The 22,910-nt window shown below is 49.0% G+C and overlaps 1 protein-coding gene and 1 pseudogene across 1 annotated transcript; both read right to left on the bottom strand.

Annotated features, from left to right (window-relative positions):
- Positions 1 to 2,226: 2,226 nt before the first annotated feature.
- On the bottom strand, positions 2,227 to 5,022 carry LOC127563293 (cap-specific mRNA (nucleoside-2'-O-)-methyltransferase 1-like; annotated as a pseudogene).
- A 12,263-nt stretch (positions 5,023 to 17,285) lies between these two features.
- On the bottom strand, positions 17,286 to 19,417 carry LOC127561677 (phosphate carrier protein, mitochondrial-like). The gene has a single exon (XM_051996853.1). It carries the CDS (start codon positions 18,306 to 18,308, stop codon positions 17,286 to 17,288), a length of 1,023 nt encoding a protein of 340 aa, XP_051852813.1. The 5' UTR covers positions 18,309 to 19,417.
- Positions 19,418 to 22,910: the final 3,493 nt, after the last annotated feature.

The raw sequence follows: 22,910 nt of genomic DNA, 5'->3' as shown, positions 1-22,910 counted from the left end.
AACCCTGCCCCCGTGGGCCCTGTGTCTCCCACACAAGCCCGCCTTGATGTGCTCCCGTTTCAGGTTCTAGATGCCCTCAGCCACCACAGACAAAAAGAGGTAATAGCCATTCTGGCTGCCCAAGACCCCCTGGGAAGGAGGAACTGACCAGAGGGCCGTCTCCTCTGGAGCTCACACATCTCTGTCCTGGATCGCCTTCTAATGCCCAGGGACAAATGCTCCCCCTTCCGAGGGAAGCAGAATGAAGGGGAGCATCTGGAACGATGGTCTGCGGTTTAGGGTCATCCTCATTATCTGCCTTCTTAAGCAATGCTACAGGTGTTGATTAATCCCATTTTGCAGATGGGGATGTGGAGTCAGACACAGGCCAGAGCTTACCCAGGGTCTCACAGCTAGGAGTACCCGAGGCAGGATTTGACTCCAGGACTTCGGCTCACTGCATGTACCACATAGCTAGCAAACAAGATCCTCCCACTTTCCTTGGGGAGGAGCTAACTTTCTCAGGAGGCTCTCCTCCGAATGTCTGCCCTGGGCACCTCACCAGAAGCTGCCCAGGCCTTTCCCAGTGGTGGTCACTCAGGACCCTTTGGGGGAGGGGCAGATCAACAGTCAAACATGGCCCCATGCAGTCCACTTAGAATCTAAATCCAGACCTTGGTGCAGCTCCAGAAACTACTCTGGGACCCAAGACAAGGGAGGCATCTATGGGGAAGGATGAAGGGATTTGGGGTGGGGGAGGTCAATGCGGGGGTTGGTGATCCCCCCAATACCACAGTGTGGGCAGGGAATTGACTCCAGTTCTATTTGGAGGTCCCCATAGGTCACAGGTCACAGGTCAGAGGACATTGGGCCTCTCACCATGAGGAGGAGCAAGAAGTCTTCAGCCTCTTCTAAGGGCCTAGAAGGAATCAGTATTCCAAACAGCCTCTCGGTGAGTGACAACTCGCTGAAAAGCTCCCCATAAATTAGAATATTTTTTCACCTACAGCTGCTTCTCAGTTAGCAAGTGCTTATGGGGGGGGGCTCCCCTTTCCTTCTCCAATGCTGCCGAGTGAGTGACTGATATGTGGGAACATGAGATGGCAGCCACAAAAAGCGATTTCTGGCCTAACGCGCTGCGGGAGCTTTCCCGTCTCCCCAAAGAAGAAAACCCTTTGTGGGCACTCTCTTGTTCCACACACTGACTATAAGCCGGGGCACACCGGACTCCGCACGCAGTAGGTGCTTAAACAGGCCTTTGCTTGTTTTCCTCCCTGGGCTGCCGGGACGTCGTGGTTTGGAGAGAAGCGGCCGATTGTTGAAGACTGATGACGGCCCCATTGTCAGATGCTTGCTGGGTGCCCAAGCTGGGCACCCCCAGGAGAGACCCGCCTGTTGTCCCGGCTGGCAGGGGGCTGTCACCCTGGCACGCCAGTTGTCATTTCATCTGTCTCAGTTCTGGGCGCGTGGGGAACATCAAGGGCTGGAGGATGTCCAGACACCCAGGAAGGCCAATGCATGAGAAGAGCGGGCGCGGAGGAAGGACCAGGGTGGGAGAGCCGCTGAAGGGCCAGCCTGTGGAAGGGGGAGGCAGCTGAGCCCCAGAGGGGAGACCTGGGGGCCGAGGGTGGTGAGAGTCAGAGCCTTGAGGTAGAGAAACTCCCTAACGAGGAGCTGCCCAAACTGCAGGAAAGGTGCCTCGTCTTCCAACCACCCAGGCTCCGGGGCAGTCCTATCTCACAGATAAGGAACCGGAGGTAAGTGCCCTGCCCAGCATAATGTCAACTGACCCATAAGTGTCTGGGAAATGTCCAACACCGGCCAGGCAAAGACCAAGAGTAAATTTCCCCTACTGTCCGAGAGCTTTCCTTCCTGGGATGCTTCAGAGGAGGCAGCGGCCTCCAGGGGCAGGAATGGGGGTCGGGGAAGGTCCAAGGGGGCGCGTAGGCTAAGCTGAGAGAATGAAGTTTCCTAAGAGGCAGAAGTGAGTGTGGGGGAACAGGCGAGATAAAGGCTCAGAGGGCGGAGATGGAAAGCTGCCTCAGTGACGCCAGAGGGAGCCAGGTGCACCAAGTCCGGACGCCGGCTCGCCGGGCCCGGGCCTGGCTGTGGAGAGATGCCCCAGGATATCTCCTTCCAAATTAACACTCCACCATTAGTGACTCCTTGGGTCCAAATATTCAGCCTATTAAATTTCGAATCTCTCTGCTTCCACTATTGTTTAGCCTATACCACTTCATGGGGTAAGCAAGGGTGAAAGGGTCATAGACCCTGTCCTTGATGTGCACTGAATGCCACTCTTTCTCCTCTAAGGAGGAAGAGACCTGTCTTATCTGCTGACTGTTATCTTGCTCCAAACAGAACAATCAGCCCCCTCCCTCCTTCCTCAGACAGTAGCCAAGGGTCCTCAGGGGTGGCCATGATCTCCTGGGCTGGATCCTCAGACACTGTGTACCCGAATGAAGGAGAGGATGTCATCCTTAGACAATTCCTCAGGATTCTGGCACTTCTGAGAGTCATGTACTCGGACACCATCGCCCCACTTCCAGAAGAGGCGTCCATAGTAGCAGATGTGAAATGGAGCGATGGCATCCAGAGGCATTTTATAGGTAGAAAATCCTGTTGTCTTGTTGAAGAAAAACTTCCTCTTACAGCTTTTGCTGAATGCCATGGTCCAGGGTTCATTCGTAGTCCTGACGATATAAAGGCCAGTGGGCACAAAATGTCTATCATCCCGTCCGGTGTAGCTTAGTCGCAGCATATTATGTGATCCCTTGATGACTTTCATTTCTAACCTGACAAAAATTTTCTCCATGTCTTCTAGTCTGTACACCTCCTTTACCCTGATGGGGTTCATGTCAGGCCTACTGGGTTTAGAAACGGCTTTTACAAACTTCTCAGCAAGCTGAATCCGTTGGTTAAAATGCTGCTCCCGAATGTCATGGCCATTCAGCACCAGTGCATCAAGGATGTGGATTGCGCTGATCTTCCTCTGAGCCTTGCCCTCGCCTTTCAGTTCATGAACAATTTCCACTGAGAGCAGTGTGTCCGGGGCAGCTCTGTCTTGAGGTCCAGTTTTGTCCAACGGTCTGACGGGCGGCCATCCCACGTGTAGATCTGGGATTTCCCTAAGCCAATGAGAAACTTCGGCTCACTCCCTGACACCATGCAGCGGTAGTCCAGAACACAGCGAATCTTATCCAGGGTTTTGTTGTTGAGTGGAGTAGACTTATAGCTAAAGATATCAATATCGGTGCCCTTTATTAATTCAAAAAATTTAGACTTTGGATCTGAAGAAGAGAGAGCAACTCTGGCTTGATCTGGAATCCCCCAAAGTTGAAGGCAGCCTTTTCGGATTTCTGCCTGGCGTGGTTCACTAAGAGTCGAGTCTTGGACAAAGGCATAAATTTTGGCCAGGGCTTTGATCTGTGAGCTGCAGTGGCTCTCATTGGATCGGATCATGTAGTCAGTGAATTCAGGGTCTCCCTTGATCACATCCAGGGGAACAACAAGGTTGACATCCAGTTCACTCTTCCGAAGCTGAATGAGCCTGTTGTTTACCTTGAAGAGGTATTCCCGCACGTCATCAATCCCAGACTTCAAGCTCTTACACACCACATACCTCTCTGAGTTGGCAGGTCGGCTGGTGACAGGTTTAAAAAGAGACACACGTTCAAAGCAGGTGTACAGCAGATATATGAGTCCCACACTGAATGGTGTGAACAAATCAAAGGTTTTACAGACAAAGTGGCCTCCTGTGCGGATAACCGACAGCCCTGTAAGAAACTGGCATAGCAATAGCTGCTTAGTGAGGATTTCCTGCAGATTTTCTTGCTTCTCTACAGAGAAGCCCCCATCAGCCATCATAAAGTGTACACCCTTGCGATCCGTGTTATCCAAAACAAAATTTCGAAAAGCTGTGATGTTCTCTGGTCGCGTAATATCTCCATCTCCATCAATTCCACCCTCACCATAGTAGGGTTCGAAGAGTTCACTGGAAGCTGCGTAGAAATCCTCCAGTTTGAAGTCATTGGGCCCTTTCAAGGTCATTCCAAAGCCCTTTGCGTGCCACTTTTTCCTCCAAAGCACATATTCAGAGAAGCCTCCAGGGCCTGCACACACATCAGCAAAGTACAGAAGCTCTGGACTCCGATCCTTCAACAGGGAGTTCCCTGAAGAGTCTTTTGGATTCGTAAACATACGATCAAATACAAAGTCAATATTGGCCATTTTCATTGCTGCTCTGTTTAGGAAGAAGACTCCCCGGATCATTTCATAGGGATTGGACCTGGTCCGGGCTCGACGCATCTCCTCTCTATCCAAGTCATCAAACACAGTCTTGCACTTCAGGACATTGTGTAGAAGTTCTTCCCCACAAAACTCAGTTTCATCTTCAATTACCATCTTCCTCTTTCCCACAGTCATCCATTCACACATCTCCTGGGTATCAGGAATTTCAGTGGTGCATTCTGGGAACCACGACACCTGTTCACAGATACTTGGCTCTGGCTCATCTCTCCAGTCCGCATTGAGTTCTTGGGCAAAACCCTTTAGTGTCAGCCCTAAGCCTCTTCGGCCTTTCTGATTAGAGGCTTCAACGATGTCTTTTTGACCCTGACTGTGTTTGCCCAGACCTTCACCTTCTCGGAAGCCCATCTTTGCCATCATCTTTTGGGAAACACTGTTGTACATGGAATAACGGGAGGAAGTGCCCTCCACAAGGGAGTCAGCTTTGAAGTCATTGCTGAAGGAGCTAGACACAGGTCTTTTCTCCTCAGTCTCACTGTCAGATCCACTTAGACTTGTGGAAGACTCTTGTGGGCCATGATTGCCAAAAGGAGGGGCTTCCTCATCAGATGTAGAACTGAGGGTCAAGCCCAGCTCAGCGGCTCTTTTCTTCTGCTTCTTCTGGGGGCTGCTAAACTCCCCTTCACCTCTTCTCTTCATTATCACTAGATCGGCGGTGGGGGATGTTTGAACAATAGAAATGATCTTAAAATTCTAGAACGTCAGGGCTGGGACTTCTGGAGCACATTTTATCCAATCTTCCAAAATGTTGGGTTCTTGTTCTTCTTTAAAATATTATAAAAGTTCTCTCTGGGTGCCTTCCCTGGAATCAGGATTTTGTTGGCCCCACGTTGGGCGCCAAACTGCTGGGGTTCAAATGTGGGAGTTCTTGTTCTTCTCAAAACACAGCCGGTTTAGCTTAGAGCCCTCCGAATGTCTCCAAATCCAAAGGTTCTGTCCTTCAGTCTCTGCCTCTGCTTTCTTCAGCCTCCATCCAGCACAAAGATGGAATGAATCTCTTTTCTCCTTCACTTGGGGCTTGGCTAGCTTTCTGGTGAGTCTTTCAGACCAGCTTGGTCTCAGTGGGGGAAGTGCAGGAGCCCAGCCACCAACTACAGTAGTATGAGATGAAGATGAATCTGGTTGTCCACTGAACTCTCCACTCGTAGCTTCTTCCTCTGAAAACTCTTCTTCTGCCACCAGCCAGCCAAATGGAAAATATTCTGCCTTGCCTCGGAGAGAGGGCTTCTGGCGTAATTCTGCTGAAATCTCTCAAAGTGCTCTCTGTCTGCACCAGAGTGCTCCTCTCCAGTCCAGCTGAACTCTCTTCCGCGACCAGCCAGCCAAGTGGAAAATATATTCTGGAATAGCTCTCTCTTCACTGGCCTTATATGTGAATCTTCTGAGAGAATGGGATTATGGGTTTTCTCCCATAGTGCTCTCTGGCCCAAAGAGCTTCAAGGGAGGTGTGAACTCACAAAGTTACAAAGTTTACTTTGTGAAGCTGGCATACTTGTAAACTCCAATGAGTAAAGGTGCAAACACAAGCATTGTACTAATTAGTTCTACTTAGTACCTTGTTTCAGGTTCTGCCCAAAACATCTTCTTGTAAGATTAGATCAACTCTAATTAGTTAGCAGTTTGTAAAGATTCCAACACCAGAGGAGCTGGGACGGGGCCCCAGAGGCGAGAGAGAGCAGGACTTTCTTGACCGAGCCAAGGAGAAGAGCTGGCCCCTACTGAAGGGAGGTTCTGACCACAGCTGCCTCCTGGCTCTGGGGCCAGGACTCTCTGCACCCGAGTCACCCTGGGCTCGTTCTCAGTCTTCACATCTGCACAATGGGGAGGACAATGCTTGAGCTGCCTAACTCCTGAATGAAGGTGAGGATAAAGGGCAAAAGGTGAAGAAATGACAATCATTATAACCTCCTGATGAAGGATAACAGACCAGTCAAAGGGGGACGGACATGGGACATCTGTCCCCATCACGGCGAACTGGGATCCAAATCGGAGGTTATCATCCATATGTTTAGGGATCACCTCCTCAAGTAGAATGGAAACTTCCTAAAAAGCAGAGGCCGGATCAGGTCCATTTGAACACCCAAGAAGGCCTTAACTCCTACTCATGCAGCTAAGTAAGCGCTTCCGGGTCCCTCAGTGTGTCCAGACACTGCAGAGCACTGTGCCGACTTCTGGGAGCGGGGCTTGGTCCTCCTGCATCTCTGCGTGGGGGAAGGGAATGTTTATCAGCCTGCTGAAAATTACACAGCAAATGGGAATCTTGGGGCTTTGTTGCATTAACGAGATTACAGGAATCTGGGCATCCTTTCAAGTGTTTATTTGGTAAATGCCAGTTCCCAGGGGGTAGGAACACCCTACTTGGTTCTCCTTGGATTCTGAGCCCACAGAAAATGGCATAAGTCTTTACCTTTGAATATGAGGGGGAAATGGTGCAGTGTCAGAAACATCGCCTGCCTTTTAAGACCGAGAGAAAATGATGCGGCGATTGCTTCAGACTTCTGACAGTGCCGGAAATGCCGCCTTTTAAGTCTGAGGGAAAATGGCACGGTGGCTGCATCAGGCTTCTGACAGTGCCGGAAATGCCGCCTTTTAAGTCTGAGGGAAAATGGCACGGTGGCTGCATCAGGCTTCTGACAGTGCCAGAAATGCCGCCTTTTAAGTCCGTTTTCTAAGGAACATTTCCTGTTACAATGACACCAAGGTAAGCCTTCCTGGGGCACTCTGAACTTTCCTCATTGGGGGAACCCCTTTCTGCCAAATGGTGAAGAAAGAACCCATTTCTAAGTGCACAACTTTCTGTTCAGTGCATCACCCACAGAAAAAGAAGCCCATAGACTATGACGAAACATTTCCCAGAATCTCAGCTGGTGCCCCAAGAAGCAGGGGCCTCCTCCTGTGCCTGGCCGAGCCCGGCCGCTGAAGCTCCTCAGGGTGGGGGAGCCCCCCACCACGATCATCCAATTCTACAAACTTAGAACCTCTGGATTAGAAGGGGGCACAGACTCTAACCTCTAACCTCTGGTTAGAAGTCCAGCACAGACCTCCACCCCTGACTCTAACTAAGGCTCCGAATGATGGTCAAAGTCAAGAGAACTGAGTTCCAGTCCTGGTTTGGAGACTAACTCCAAATTACTTAACATCAAATTCAGTCTACTTGCCTATAAAATGAGAGGGCTGGACTAAGTGATTCTAAATTCCCATCTATATCAAAGTTCTATGCTTGCACTCAGTAGAAAAATATTAAGAACTTATGAATTCGATGCCAAATAAAGAAGTAAAAAGTTCTACAATCAGTGCATTTTTTAAAGTTACCATTTCATTTCGGGATCCGATGACGGCGAGTCAAAGTTTACTCTAAGTTTTTTTGGCTTACATTATTTAGCAGTGAAGATGGATTCTTAGTCCCAAGAGAGACACCCCTCAATAAAGAGCCTGTTTGGGGAAAATCAAACTGGATCCTAAAAGAAACAAAGCAAAGTCTGGCTGACCTTCCAGCCAGTGCCGTGGGGCCAGCAGGAGGAATGGATTCGGTGCTCGCCTCCTGCTTTCCACCAAACGCCGAGCTTTGGACACAGGCTCAGGTTCTCCTTGTGCCCCCAAATGACAAAACCATCAGAAAGTCATTGGAATCTGATGACATGCTCTCGAGAAACACTTTAAGCTGAGGAGCAGAAGAGAGCACTCTGACCCAAAGCCCCTGTCTCTGAGGAGAGCCGAGAGATCTCCATTCCCATCAACCTGCTTCCCATCCTACAGGAATGGGGGGAGAAGAGCAAGAGATGACTCTGCTCCCTCTCCCTGAGACACCCCAGCATCATCCTCACCACAGGGGGGCGTCCCTTCCACTCCATGAGCCAGGCCTGGTACTTCATCAGCACCGGCTCTCCCTACAAGCAAACTCCCTCCTTGATGGAGCGGAACCTGGCGGGGAGGCGAGGGCCTGGGTCCGCACGCAGTGCTGGGCAGGATGTGTCTGGCGAGGGCCTGGGTATACGCGTGCACGCACACACACACACACACACGCAGGTGCTATCGGTCTCCCCAGCCCACGCCAATTCTCCCAGCAGACCCCACTGACTGCAACTTCACTTCCTTCCCAGAGGCCCCAGGGATATCCGCCATTATGGCACAGCAGCCGCCCTCCTTCCCCGCTCCTGTCACTCCCTTGGCCCCATCTCCCTGTCATTCCTCTTGGTACAGAAGTGTCCTTCCCCTTCACCAGAACATCGGGGACAGAGAGCAAGCGCTCGGTCAGCCTCCATCTGAGCCCGGGCCTTACACAGAGTCTGCCCCTCATTAAATACTCATTGAACTGAACAGAACTGAACATCTAGGGATCCCCAGAATCAGTCAGAGCCCCCAAACTTGGAGGACTGTTTCAGGCAAAGGTGCACTCCCCGTGCTCCAGGTGCTTCCCCTGGAAAACTGCCTCAGTTGGAAGCTGATTTTTGTGAAATGAATGAGCTGGAACTTATCAGGGTTTGGAAGTCTGGGAGATGCCTTCAGAGGAAAAGATGTTGGAGGAACAAACAGTGAAAGGGGAGATGGAGAGGGCCCGGGCTGCAGGCTCAAAAAGTCCACCCGCCCCGGCCCCCCAAGGCTATGGCTGTTTGCGGCTCTTCCAATTACAGGGCACGAGGTAATTGGGGGCACAGTCACTTCTCCAGCGTTTCGGAGTTTCCAAGCTCCTTACCCGCTTTATCTCATTTGATCCTCATACACCAGGGGAGGCCCAGAGAGGGGAGGGGCAGCCCCTCCATCTGTATCACTCCCCAATGACACTGGGGTCTCTAACCTGCCTCCCCACAAACTAAGGACCCAAGGGGACCAAGACCTCCTTCTAGGGCACAGCGTTACCCATAAGGGAGTCTGGTGCCTCTGCTCCTGTCATCGCTCCAGGGGAGCCAAAGCACTGCCTTAGCTTCTCAAGACCGAGAAAAGCCTTTCCACCAAATGGTGAAGAACCCATTTCTAAGTGCACAACTTTCTGTTCAGTGCATCACCCACAGAAAAAGAAGCCCTAAGACCACAACGAAACATTTTCCAGAATCTCAGCTGGTGCCCCAAGAAGCAGGGGCCTCCTCCTGTGCCCGGCCAAGCCCGGCCACTGAAGCTCAGACCTCGACTCCTCAGGGTAGGAGAGCCCCCCGCCAAGATCATCAACATACCCAACAGCTCTCTGCCTGAACGCCGGGGATCACGTTCCTAACGGGCTTCAATAAACCCTTTGCTCTCATGAATTCACAATCTGAGACCAGAACAGGGTTCATTTTTGCAGGATATGCTTCTGTTCTCAATTGTTAGAAAGAACAGATAAGAAAAGCGTCCACTTTGTTGGGATTTCATTTTGTGGCAATCATCGGATCGAGGCTTTTTCTTATGTGGAGTCCAGTGCATCCACACTATTTTTGGCTCACCAAAAGTCACAGGGTCCTTTGTACAAAGATGAGGAGGAAATAAGGCTTCCACAACACAAAACTTCCAGACAGGTTTCCTTCCCTTTCCTCATCATGGGCTAACCATTTTGGGATGGGCAGTATCTAATTTTCAAGCATCAATATACCCAATATACAGTCAATTTTTGTATGGGGTCCATGAACCATTGAGAAAAAAGTCCACTCCTTTCTGTCTCCATTCAATTTTCTCCAAAGATCTCTCATCCCTAACTTTGCTAAAATTCTAGTTACCTCCTTAACTTCTTTTTTATTTATTTTATGGTTTGATTTATCTAATTCTCAAAATCTGATTTTTAAAAGAATGTTTGTTGATGTGTTTTTAGTGAAATGTAGCCAAGTTCCTCAGTCTTGCCCCGTTCTAGCAGCAGTACCGAACTTCACCTATTCTTAGCCCGGCCAACGACCAGTCTAGCCCAGTTGCACCCCGGAGAGGGGCAGCTTCTGACTCTCATTTCAGATCTCGAGGGTGCCCGCTGGCTACATGGCCACACACGTCAATGGGAGGCAGCGAGTCAGACAGACTCTGAAAGCAAGAGGAGGAGGGAGAAGCTCCAAGAAGTCCCAGGGATGGGAAAAATAAGGCTATTGAGTTTGAGGGTCCCTGGGAGGCTCTCCACCTAGGGACTGCCAGTAATTCAGCTCTACCCCAGAGGGTGCCTGGAACAGACCCACAGGTTTTGTGTTTGCTTGATTGCAATAGTACTTACAGAGAATTTATCAGGGATCAGTCAATGCTTGATGCCTTTTTTAATCTGGCTTTTTCAGATGGATTCATTGGGTGAATCATCTAGATTTCTCCAGGAGTAGAGAATTTGCAAGACAGCTTGTCTCTGGCCAAACTAGAAGGGGAAAAAAGAAAAAGCACAGGATGAAAAACAAAAAGTAAAGACATACGCTAAAAATGGTGAAACATGCTTTTTCTTAAAACTAAGACAGAAAAAAGAATTTTACTTTAAGGTGCTAGCTAATCTAATTTAGAATACAATGTTCTTGGACCATGAGGTAGGTAGATGGCACAATTAATAAGGAAGTAGAACTGGAATTGGGAAGATCTGTGTTGAAATCCTGCTTCAGATACTCTGTGACTGGTTTCCTCATCTGTGAAATGGGCGTGAACAGAAGCACCTACCTCACAGAGGAAGCAGAGGGATCAAATGAGACGATATATACGCAAGTGCTTTGCAGACCTTAAGGCACTATACAAATAGTGACTGCCACTGTCCTAAGTGTTACATCGAGATTAGGAAATCTCAGTGATAAACCTCTTCTGACACGGTCCTGACATAGCCCTGCTGCTGGCCTCTGCGTGACTGTGGGCCAAGCACAGCCTCTCTGGGCCCTCGCCACTCATCTGTGCAATGATGGCGTTGGACTCGGTGGACTCCTGAAGTCCTGCCAGCTCTAAATCCCAGCTGTAAGGCTTTCAAAACATGCCCAGGAGGAAAGGCAAAACACTAGGCCAATGGCCTACTTCCCCAGAGGCCTTTGGGGCCCCTTGATTAGCCAGAGCTACAGGCCTACTTTAGCTCATGCTGTCACGCTGATGTTTATCGCAAAGTTTAATTTTCAGGAGCATCACTTATTTCTAAATTTTATTTCCTGTAGTTCTGAACTCAAGCACCAAGTCACTGTATGTAGGACTGTGCATGAAACTCTGGAGAGCTTGCTTTGCTTTGAAAATGTAGCTTTGCTTTTCTGTGATTCTTGTCTTTCTTCTGTTCCCTCCTTTTAAAAAAAAAGATGTTTAAAAAAGATGCTTCAATTATCCTATTTTCATTGTAACTACTACTACTACTACTATTATTGCTACTGCAATTGCTACTACTACTACTGCTGTTGCTACTATTCTACTGCTACTGCCAGTACTACTGTTATTATTACTATTGCTATTCCTCCTCCTCCTTCTGTTCCTCCTCTTCCTCCTCCTACTACTATTATTACTACTATTGCTACTGCTATTACTACTTCTACTACTGCTGCTGCTACTGCTACTATTACTCCTCCTCACCCCACCACCACCACTTCCACCACCACCACCTGCTCCTAGCCTTCTCCTCCTTCCTACTTTATCTTTACTGAGAAAAAAAGAAAAGAAACACAAATCCCTTGTGACAATACTCAGTCAAGCAAAACCAATTCCCATTCTGGAGGTACCCAAAAAGTGGTCCTTTTATTTCCTACTTATTCTGCGTTTTAAGTCCACCAGGCCACAAGAACATGATTTCTAAGCAGGGTGTCACTGCTCAGTCATTTCAGTCTTGTCTGATTCTTTGCGACCCCATCTGGGGTTTCCTTGGTAAAAATACCAGAGTGGTCTGTCATTTCCTTCTCCAGCTCATTTTACAGATGAGGAAACTGAGGTAAACAGGGTTTTAAGTGCCCCAAGTCACACAGCCACTCAGTGAATGAGGCCAGTTTTGAACTCATTACTCCTGACTCTAGACCCAGCATGTACCACTTCGCTGACCCATTAGTGGATAGGGATAGGGCCAACTTCAAATACGAAAAGATCTGAGTTCAAGTCCTACCTGATCCCTACTGGCTGGGTGACTCTAGAAAAGTCACTTAGGGGCTCAGTGCTCGAGGCCAGAGGTGGGACTCAGCTCACCTGCTGCAAGGGGCTCACCACACTCCTCACCTCCACAGGAACTAGACACTAAAGGGTAGCCGGAAACATTTTACAAAATAAAACAGGATAAAAAAAAATAACACATTCTAAAATCAAGTCAATGTGGGGCTCCCAAGAATAGTGTTACTTATGCACAGACCAGTGAGTGGTCCAGTTTCTTTTTGGATCCGAAACCCATGAGTTGCAAAAAAGCCAAGTTAATAAGCATTTATTAAGCACCTACTATGTGCCAGGCACTAACTATGCCAAGATATAAAGAGAATCAAAAGCCAGGCCCTGCTCTCAAGGAGCCCACAGTTTGATGGGAGAGCCAACACGCAGACCCCTGATCATCAGATAGACCCTGGATAAATCAGGGATAATGAATGACAGGAGGAGCTTCTTTACCCAGAGTTCCTTATACATATTCCCCATATAAAACTATAGGACCAGTTCCTATCGCTACATTTTTTTAGACTTGGAATAATTTTAGGCTCCATTCTAGTGTCCTTATCTTAAGCTACAATATGTTTTTAAAATCACTGAAAATTAAAATCAGTATTAGAGATTTTGTTTGTTTTAAATCCTAGGCGAGCTAATCTCTGATACCTCCAAAAAGTCAGCTCTGAGATCTGTGACTTGCTCCCACTATAAGTGGTCCTGGGAACGACTCCTGACCCCTCTGGATTGTCTAAACGATGGCATGAGACGGGAGCATGTTCTATGCCCTCAGATCCTTCAACCAAAAGACTTCTCAACACCCTCAGGCTTCCTTAGAGGAGTTGTTTAGCCATCTTCACGGGATGGGCTCGTTCTCCCAAGTCTGGGTCCTAAGGTCCCACAGAAGGAGACCAGACCACACTCCCACCCTGCTCGGAAACCATTTCCCTTCATAGACATCCCACCAGTGAGGGTCCTAGCACTCACTGACACCTGCTTTTTCACCTTAGGGGCCCCTCCTCCCCAATTAGATTCCCCCAATCTTCCAGGAAGAAAACTTGAAATGGAAGAGCAGAGGAAGCCATTTAGAACACTTCTCCACCTGCACATCATTTGCCTCCATTTTAACTTTGGTTTTGAGATTTGCTTAAAGGTATTCATCCTTTTCTCTCCATGAAGTTAAAAGCTGCTCCTTTCCTCCAATTTTGGGAAGCTGTAGGCTTCAAAAGAACGGGAAAAACAGAAGCCCACTTGATAATGAGTTCAGAAAATTCTGTGCTTGAATACATTGATAAAAGAAAGCTACTGAGGTTATGTTCGCTCCGCTCTGAGGTGATTCAAGAAGACAAAAAAACGATTTAAAAACCTTCTTAAATGATGCTTAAAAATCCCCTTTAAGAACAGTTCTTTGCATATAATCAAGAAATCATTCATCTTTCAGACCACAGAAAACAAAGCGCTGCCTTCAGATGAGATAGCCTTGGCTTCAAGTAATTATTCTTGCCTTTGAAAACTGAGAAATTAGAGGAAGGGCTGGAAGAAACATCTTCTAAAGACACCCTTATGCCTCGGGGAAAATATTCATAACATTATTATAATCATTATCCCTGATTCTTCCCCATCTTTATCACTGGTGACATTAACATGTAAATATGGCCTTTGTTTTTCAAGTACTCAACCACTTTCCCCCCTTATTCACCTCTCAAAGGACTGCTCAGTGCTTGACATCACCACTGGTTGTCATGAAATTAATTATATCCTCCAGAAAGCCGCTTTAACCGTCACCTGGGGAAAAAGAAACACTCCAAACAGGCTTCTCGGGAGCTACAAAGACCAGCGTGAAAGGAACAAAGTGAAGTCCGCTTCGTCCGAACTTCCCTGAACCCCCCTTTCGGCTCGACCCTCCCTGAGCCCCCTTTTCAGTGACAGCCCCAACTCCCCCGCTGTAATGTGCTCTTTTCTAAAGTATAATGTTCTCTGGGAGCAGGTTTCTGGGGGGGGGGGCTTCTGGAGGCAGCCTTCGTTTCAGTTCTGAGTAATAATCACCTCAAATGCAGCCAGCTGTTAAAAGTCCAGTCCTTTATTGTCTCCTTCAAAATAGCCCGGTTAGTTTTCTTAGAGCCTCTCTCTCTCCTTGGTTCCGAGAGTTCTTGTTGCCAGTCCTTTAACTCTTCCAGCTTCTGCCTCTAGCTCAACTCCGACTCCCCAGCCTCCAGCCAGCACAAAGGTGATATATGGAATGAATCTGACTCCGCCTCCGAGAGTGGGCTTGTGGGTTAGTGGGCTTGTCCTTCCTGACCTGTCAATCTCCTGGACTCCTCTCTGACTTGTGAATCTTGTAGAACTCCAATGAGTACAAAATACATTAGTGAGCTAGAAAACTGTTAAGTACCCTGCTAAATCAGATAACTGACTTAGCACCTTGTGAGAATTCTAATACCCGGCACCCCCAGGTAAATGGGAAAGACCACTACACGTGAGCTCGTGCTCCAGTCCAGCAGCTTCGCCAAAGTTCTGAGCGCACACGTTAGCCTGCCTGATCCCGGCCTATGCAGGTTTTTGAAAAGGCATCTCGGAGTAAGGAGGGAAGGCAAGGGATCACCCAGCCAGCATTCTGGTCCCGATCCGGCCATCCAACCACCATGCGGGCCAGAAAGCCAGTGGCCCCCAGCGGCCTAAGAAATAAATGAGACCTCTGAAGGGATTTCCAGATCACAGGGTGACTTGGCTCCAAGGGCTATTGTCTGGGACATATGTGAATCTGGGACAGGAAGGGAGCTTACTTAGCTTGACAATCACCCCCTCGATTTTATAGCTGAGGAAAATGAGGTCTGGGTCACCACTAGCAGGGCTAGACCCAGGACCCCAAGGAAGCTCCCCCTGAAACAAGAGCCAGTAAGAACAAACACAGGGTCCACCCTAAGAACCAACTATAGAAGCCTGATCTTCTGAATCCCAAATTCTTAAGCTACAAAGGCAGCAGGATCGCATGGGATAGGGGATCAGTGAATCTGGGGAGGCAATGATCCTAAGATTAGCATTGGAAGGGACCTGAGGCCAAGTCTAATCTCATTTTACAGATGAGAAAACTGAGGCCCACAAGAAGGGTAATTGTCCAAGGTCTCAGCTAATGTCAAGAGTAGGATTTGATCTGTTTCCTGTCATGAATGCTCTTCACACAAGGCCAGACTGCCTTTCAATGGCATGGAAGCGGGTGGATACGATTGGCTGAGAGGAGATGAGGCAACACAGTACCTTGGGAACTCTGTTGTCCCGGGCTCATTTCATCCTAATTGGCCTTTCAAGCCCTGCAGCTCTGATCTTATGATTGTACTCTGTATCTGTGATCTTACCAGGCACCCAACTACATTATTTGTATTTAATGTCAATGAAAAGCAGAATTGGAAATCCAAGTAAATGAGAAATTGCTGGATCATACACAGATGGTTTTTGGCTTGATTTTAACATTGTCTAAGTTCTGAGACACCAACAGAAGTTTCCTAAAGCACTCCTTCCCCACCCCACCCCAAAAAAGATTTCATGGAGTGGCAGGGGCTTATGCCTCATCCAAGAATTACCACAGAATTGTACAGCCCGGTTCACCGAGCTTCCATGCTGAGATTTCACACAATTTGAAGCAATTCCCTAAGTTATTTATAAGAAAGTAGTTTAACCACCAGCTCTAAAGTCAGGAGGACCTGAGTTCAAATTTGATCTCAGAGACTTAACACTTCCTAGCCATGTGACTATGGGCAAGTCACTTAACCCTAATTACCTCAGCAAAAAAAAAAAAAAGTATGTTACTTGGTAAATTATTGGCCAGAGCAACTCTCTACTAACACTTCAGTTATGTGGCAACTGTGGGGAGAAATACCCGTCTCTGTGAATGGAATTTGGGTAAAGTGTGATTGCATGACAACTACTATTTAAAAGAACAGTTTGGATTTTCCATCCAAAATGTCCAATGCAATGAAAAGCCTAAACATTCCAACACAAGGTCATCTTGTCTTTTTTTTTTCAACACTTTTAACACTGAAAGATTTCAGAAAATTGGAGACAAGAAAACTCAGAAATAATAAATTTCACTTTTTTTTAATTCACAAGTCTCGACTACTTTTGTCCTTATTATCTACCATGGTCTTTATTACCATTCAAAACATTTCAAACATGCTCATGGAAAGTCTAAAAGGCTTTTTTTTTCAAGTATTTTGTTCAAATTAACATTTTCAGCTAACCAAAAAATTAATAATCCAACGTATTACAAATGTGTAACGGTAAGTTTAATATCCTACACCTCTAAGCCTATCACGGGATACTTTTGTGAGCTCAAACTTCCTCCCCACATCTACAGATGGAGTTTTCAGAATCCCACTTATTTCAGAGAAACAACAAACATGTTAACACAACAAACTGAACATTGACTCATGGCTTTTGAATTTTATGTTGAACAAACTTCACATATAGCCTAACTATTATTACTGAAATAAAAATATTAAAAAGAATTGACCAGTGAACTTGATTCCCCCCCTCCCAAGATGGTTACAAAACCAACTTTTTACTCAACAAAATAACAAAACCTCAAGAGTCTGCAAAGGTTTTTGTTTTACATCTATAAAAGATCCATGTTCTTCTCTGGCGGAATGGTTGTTGAAAGCTGAGTGAATAATAACATTTTGGAGAACAGAGATTTTTCTTTACTTTTCCCCTCTGAAAGTCTCAAGTCTCCTTGCCTTTGGATCCAATCCCAGCAGTTCTTTGGGGGAGCCAGCAAGCAGCAGCAGCAGCATCGTGAAGAAAAGGGGACAAAGCCAAGGGAGAACACGGCTGTTCCCCAGTTTTTCCTAGGAAGTGCTCGCTCCACACAGTCCATCCGAAAAGAGAAGCAAACACTTATCCCCCCCTCCCCAAGCCCTTGCGGAGACGGGAGTGGCCGTGGCTCCCGGTCCTTCTCGTGGCCCTCCCCCACACCGAGCTCTCCCCATCCCCAAGGGCACTCAGCCCTCCCGTGGCAGCCCCAGCCTAATGCGCAGGGACTCGGGCATCTGCGGGGGCGGCGGCCGCGGCAGGCGGAAGTACACCTTGACCCCATCGTAGATGAACCACTGCATCGCCGTGAGCGTGCCGATCATGAGGATGCGCGGGCCCAGGCCCTGCCACACACCCACGGGCCCCAGCTGCTGCAGCACGGTCAGGGCCGAGCTGCCCTTCTCCTTGTTGAGCACCGACACCACCGAGTCGGCCGGGTGCGAGACCACGGCGCAGAAGATGCCGGCCAGGTAGCCGGCGGCGAAGGTCACGGCCAGCTGCTCGGCCTTGGTGCACTGGCTGCGCGGCTTGGGCACCACGTACTTGTAGAGCGCCTCCACCGTGCGCTCAAAGCACGCGAACTTCATCATGGTGTAGGGGATCTGGCGCATCCAGAGCGGGCCCAGGCCCTTGTAGAAGGCCCACACGCCCTCCTCGGCCAGCATCAGCGGCACCGCCTGGCGCAGCGTGGTGGCGAAACCCGGTTGCGTCTGCACGCGCACCTTCACCGCTTCCATGGGCGCGAGCGCCACGTCGGCGAACAGCTCGGCGCTGGCCGAGGCCGCCAGGTAGAGGCTGGTGCGCCACTGGTAGGCCGCCTCTTCACCCAGCAGCTCGGAGTAGCGCAGCTTGAACACCTCGTACAGGCCGAACTTGAAGAAGCCCTGCATCGAGTAGCCCAGCAGCGTGGGCGCCCAGCCGCGTGCCAGGCCGGCCGGGCCCTCCTCGCGCAGCGTCACGGCGAAGCCGCTGAGCAGGCTGTGGTACTTATTCGGGTCCACTTGCATGCGACACTTGACCAGGTCCAGGGGCACGATGGCCGTGTGTGTGGTGCCACAGCTCAGCACGCCGCCCAGGCTGCAGAGCGCCAGGTACTTGAAGGAACCGAACTCGCAGCTGTACTCCGACTGCCCCCGGTCCCTGGCCCACGAGATGAACGAGCGGTCCTTGAGCGACGCCGCGGCCCATGTGCTGCTGGTTGCCGAGGCCATGGCCACGGACTCAGAGGCTGGCAAAGACCGTTGGGCCGCCGCTCGATACTGGGGGCTGCCGGAGGGGCCCCTTTCGCCCTCAGATAGATGCGAAATGAGCCCGGGGCAACAGAGTTCCCAAGGTACCGTGGTGCCTCCCCTCCCCTCAGCCAATCGTGGCCACCTGCTTCCCCTAAATCCAATGGTCGTCGTGCTCAGTTTCCCACTCTCAGAGACCACCCTATCTTAGCCAGTCATCTTCACGCAGGGCTTCCCAGTGGCCAATCATCATCCCGGACACTGGTCTTTCTCTTCCTTAACCAATCGCCATCTGGACACCGTTCCCCTTCCTAAGCCAATCTTCATCTACACACCATTAGCCAATCAACATCCTTTACCTTGTAACCTACCTACCCCCAACACTCCCTCCCCCAATCAGTCTTCTCCCTCTCTGCGGCAAAGCCTTGACTGGCACTTCCTCAGCCAATCACACTTGCCTCCTCCCCCTACCTTCCCTAAGTTTTTGAACCAAAAGTCATCATGCTCAGTTTCCCTCCTTCCTAGAGTGTCCCATTCCTGAGCCAAAGACTGTCTTCCTCCCCCCTCCGCCCCTTACGGGCAACCAAAGGCGGGTACTCCTGGGTCCCTCTCCCTCCCCCATCTCTTCAGCCAATCTTTATGCTCCTCCCCCGTCCAACTCATCCCCTCAACAATTTAAAACCAATAATCAAAAAGGGAGAGTGGGAAGAAGCTACAGCGCCTAGAAAACTCAGAGACAATCATTCCAGTTCAAGCCTCAAATTCCAGCTGTATAAAAGGGGACAGTGAGGCTGGGAAAGGAGAGCTGATTTACTGTAGAGCTGGAAGGCCTTCATTTTACAGTAAGGACAGATGGTGACGTCATTTGCCCAGGGTCACAACGGACTTCTAATGCATTGTTCTTTCTGCACTCATGTGGCCAATCATCAGCACCACCCCGTCCCCTCCTCCATAAGCCCAGACGCTTCTCTTCTTCCGGTCAGCTCAGCTCCCAGCCCTGCTCGGACTTCCTCGGTGTCACTTTACCTTGGAAAGTGATTGAGACCAGGACTCCTGCTCCTGTCCCTGCTCCTTTAGCCCATCAGTATTCAATAAAGCACTCTTCTTTTGGCCTCTTTCTCTGTCACTTTACTTAAGAGAACCAATGGTCTTCATGGCCCCTTAGTGCCTCCTCTGCCGATCACTCTGCTCAAACCATGCTTTCCAACCCACTTCTTTGCAAATTTGAGGGCATTGCCTCACCTTTGTGTGAACAACCATGGGAATGCTGTGCTGAAGAGCCGGCTCCCTGGAGCTCCGCCCCCACTAGTGTGTCTTCAATCAATCACCATTTTCAACCGGCATTGTTAAGCGTGTTTTGCCCCCACTGCCCTGAACGACCAATGAAAACTCCGTGCTGAAGCGCCCAATTCCTGGGCCTCCTCCGCCAATCACTATATTCAATAAACATTTTTAAGGAATGTTTTCCCTCTTATGCCGGAATGACCTTCATTCCTGCCTTAATTTCTCGCTTCCTGAGGCCCCGCCCCTACTTACACCTTCTTGGCCAATCGCCAAGCTCATGCAAGTTTGCAAGGCCCTCCCTGTCCCCTTTCGTCCCATTTTACAATGAGTGACCAATGGCCATAGTTCCCGCCCCAAATCGGCCAATCCCTACACTCACCTGGCGTTTCCCCGCCTCCCAGGCAGGCCCGGCCCCACCCCATCCTAAACCCTTTACCTGGGCGCCCACTGGAAGCGACGCTCCGGACTCTGCCCGCTCCCCGGAGGAGAGGTGGCGGAGGGAACAAGGGGCAGATCGGCCTATTCCTCCAGGAAGAGGCCGTGGAACAGATAAATCAACATGTGTAGGAAGGCGTACACGCACGCGTAAGCGAGAAAGTAGGTGAATAAGCGCACCACGCACACTGGGACGTCCATGCACCGCGCTCTGAGCCCGGGGCCCCGCCCAGAAACTTCAACCGCTGCGCACGCCCACCTGTTACCATGGCAACCGCAGCGGCAGCGTGCAGTCCTCACCAAGCGTTGGGACACGCCCCCGTAGGGGCCCAGCAGGCCCTTAATTCGCCTCCCACGTGTCCCCGACCCAGAGGCGGGCGCGCCCAGCCCTGGGGGCCACTGGAGGCCCCTTCTTTCACACACGGATAAACTGAGGCCCAGGAAGTGCCCCAGGACTTTGTCACCACCAGCTTCCTTTTCTTTTTGATCCATGAAGAAATGAGGCCAGGAAAGTCAGTCAAGCCATAAGCATTTATTAGGCACTTAGTGTGTACAGGGCATGGTGTTAAAGATTTAGGGGCAGAAGAAAGTGAAAGCTTGGCCCCTGCCCTCAAGGAGCTTACAGCCTAGGGGGAAGGGCAAACACACGGGCCACTTGGTGCACGCACGGATACACACAGGGCAAGTGAGGGGGAATCACCCTGTGGTGGGAGTCAGGACCCGGCTCTACCCCCTGGCACCTGGTGATCCTGGGCAGGAGCCTCCTTTAGAGATCCGGTTTGTAAAGCGCCTAACTACCTTTCACAGGAGGCAGGACTGCTTTCACGCCCCATTCCCCTCTCTCAAACGTCCCTGTACTGACCCGGAACCAGGCCTGAAGCCCAGCAAGCGCTGGGGGCAGAAAGCCCAGAGCCCATCTTGCCTCAGACGCCTCCTGGCTACGGGACCACCACCAAGTCCCTTCCTTGCTTTAAGCCTCAGTTTCCTCATCTGTAAAAGGGGAACAAGTCACTTAACTTCTCTGATCCCCTTATCCTGACTGGCCATGTGACCAAAGGACACGTGTGAACAGCAGCTCCTTATTGGACTATGGGGCCTTCCAACCAGAAGCCGTGGATCAGTCCTGACCTTTGGCAAGGGATCAAAGGCTTTGTATCCCACCGTTGATCCCATCACTGAACATGGTGAGCGCTTTATCATTGCACTTTCATTTCACTCATTCCTTCATTCCCCAACACTGGGGCAGCACTGTTGGAGGCGGGAAGGCTTGGGGCGGGGGGTTGGACAGCCTCAGAGCCCCTGAGTCCAAACCCCAGTCTCTCTTCAGTGAAAGATCCTTGGACAAGGAGACTCGGATTCCAATCCTGACCAACACTTGGATAACCTTAGGATCCCTTTCCTCTTTCTGGATCCCTCCTTGCCTGTCTTCCAATGCAAGGGTTAAACAGAGTGTCTAAGGTTCTTATAACCCTAAACAAACAAATGGAGGAACAGGAAGAGAAATAGATAAATGGATGGATGGATGGACAGATGAATGACTAAATGATGGATAGATGAAGAAATGAATAAATAGGTGAATGTAGATATTTAGAGAGATAAATGGATGAACAGATAACTAGATAAATGGGATGGATAAACAGACAGCTAGATGAATAAATAGATGGATAGTTTAATGAATGAATAAATGGATAGTTAGATAAGTGAATGGATGAATGAACAAATAACTAGCTAGCTAATTAGATGAATGGATGGATAGACAGATGAATAAATTAATAAGATACATGAATGAATAAATGGATAAAAAGATGAATGGATGAATGAACAATTAACTAGCTAGCAAAATAGATGAATGGATGGATAGATAGATGAATAAATTAATAAGACATATGAATGAATAAATGGATAGATACATGAATGAATAAGTAGATAAAAAGATGAATGAATGAATGAACAGACAGCTAGATAAATGAATGGATGGATAAATGAATGGAAAGATAGATGAATGGACAAATGAATGAACAGATAGCTAGCTAGATAAATAGTTAAATGAATAAATGGATAGACTATTAGATGAAGGAAGCTACTAGGGTCTCTGGCCCTGCTGCCCTTCAGGATCTGCTCCTTTACAATCTAGATTCCCAGAATCTCAATGTTTGAAGGGGCCAGGAAGGCTAATCCAACCTGTAGCTGAGTTGGAAGCTCCTCTTCAACATGTCCTGTGGTCATCTACCTTGTCCTGGAAGATTCTTCCAGCCCTTTAGTGGCTCACGGTCACTTGCCACCTCTCTAGAGCCCATTCCTCTCTAGCACATGGTATTGATAAAGAAGGCAAAGTGCTCATAGTCTAAGGAGGGAACATAACATGCAAATGTACTACAAGACAGAGCAAATGGAGGGGAGGGGAAGTAAGAGAGACAAACTAGGGTTAAGTTTCCATAGAACAGTTAAAATTCAATTCCTAAGAAACCCTGAATAGACAATGAGAAAGAATGAAAAGCTGCTTCCACAGACTGTGTTAAGCCTCAAGGTAATGTTAGATAATGGGTATCTCTGACCAATGACTTTCAGGAAAAGACTTGGTTTCAAACTTTTGTAAGAATGTCTAGGCTAGAAACTGGTTTAAGTTGGCCAGGTTCAAGGATGGGGAAAAGGCTTTTTTTTAAAAAAAATTGTGCTTGCTTGATAAGCCTTGTGCATATGAGCTGACACTCCCAAATAGAATTAGAACCTCATTAACAGAACATGGGATGCATGAGGAGGGAGAGGGACATGTCTAGGAGCAGCATGTAAGAAATGATGTAATCCTGGGGGGGAGCTGACCAATCCATTCTTTGGGGGAGGGAATTTGAGGAATTAACAGCATAA

Source organism: Antechinus flavipes, chromosome 4 (assembly GCF_016432865.1).
Source record: "Antechinus flavipes isolate AdamAnt ecotype Samford, QLD, Australia chromosome 4, AdamAnt_v2, whole genome shotgun sequence".
NCBI lineage: Eukaryota > Metazoa > Chordata > Mammalia > Dasyuromorphia > Dasyuridae > Antechinus > Antechinus flavipes.
This window is presented reverse-complemented; position numbering and strand designations above follow the sequence as displayed.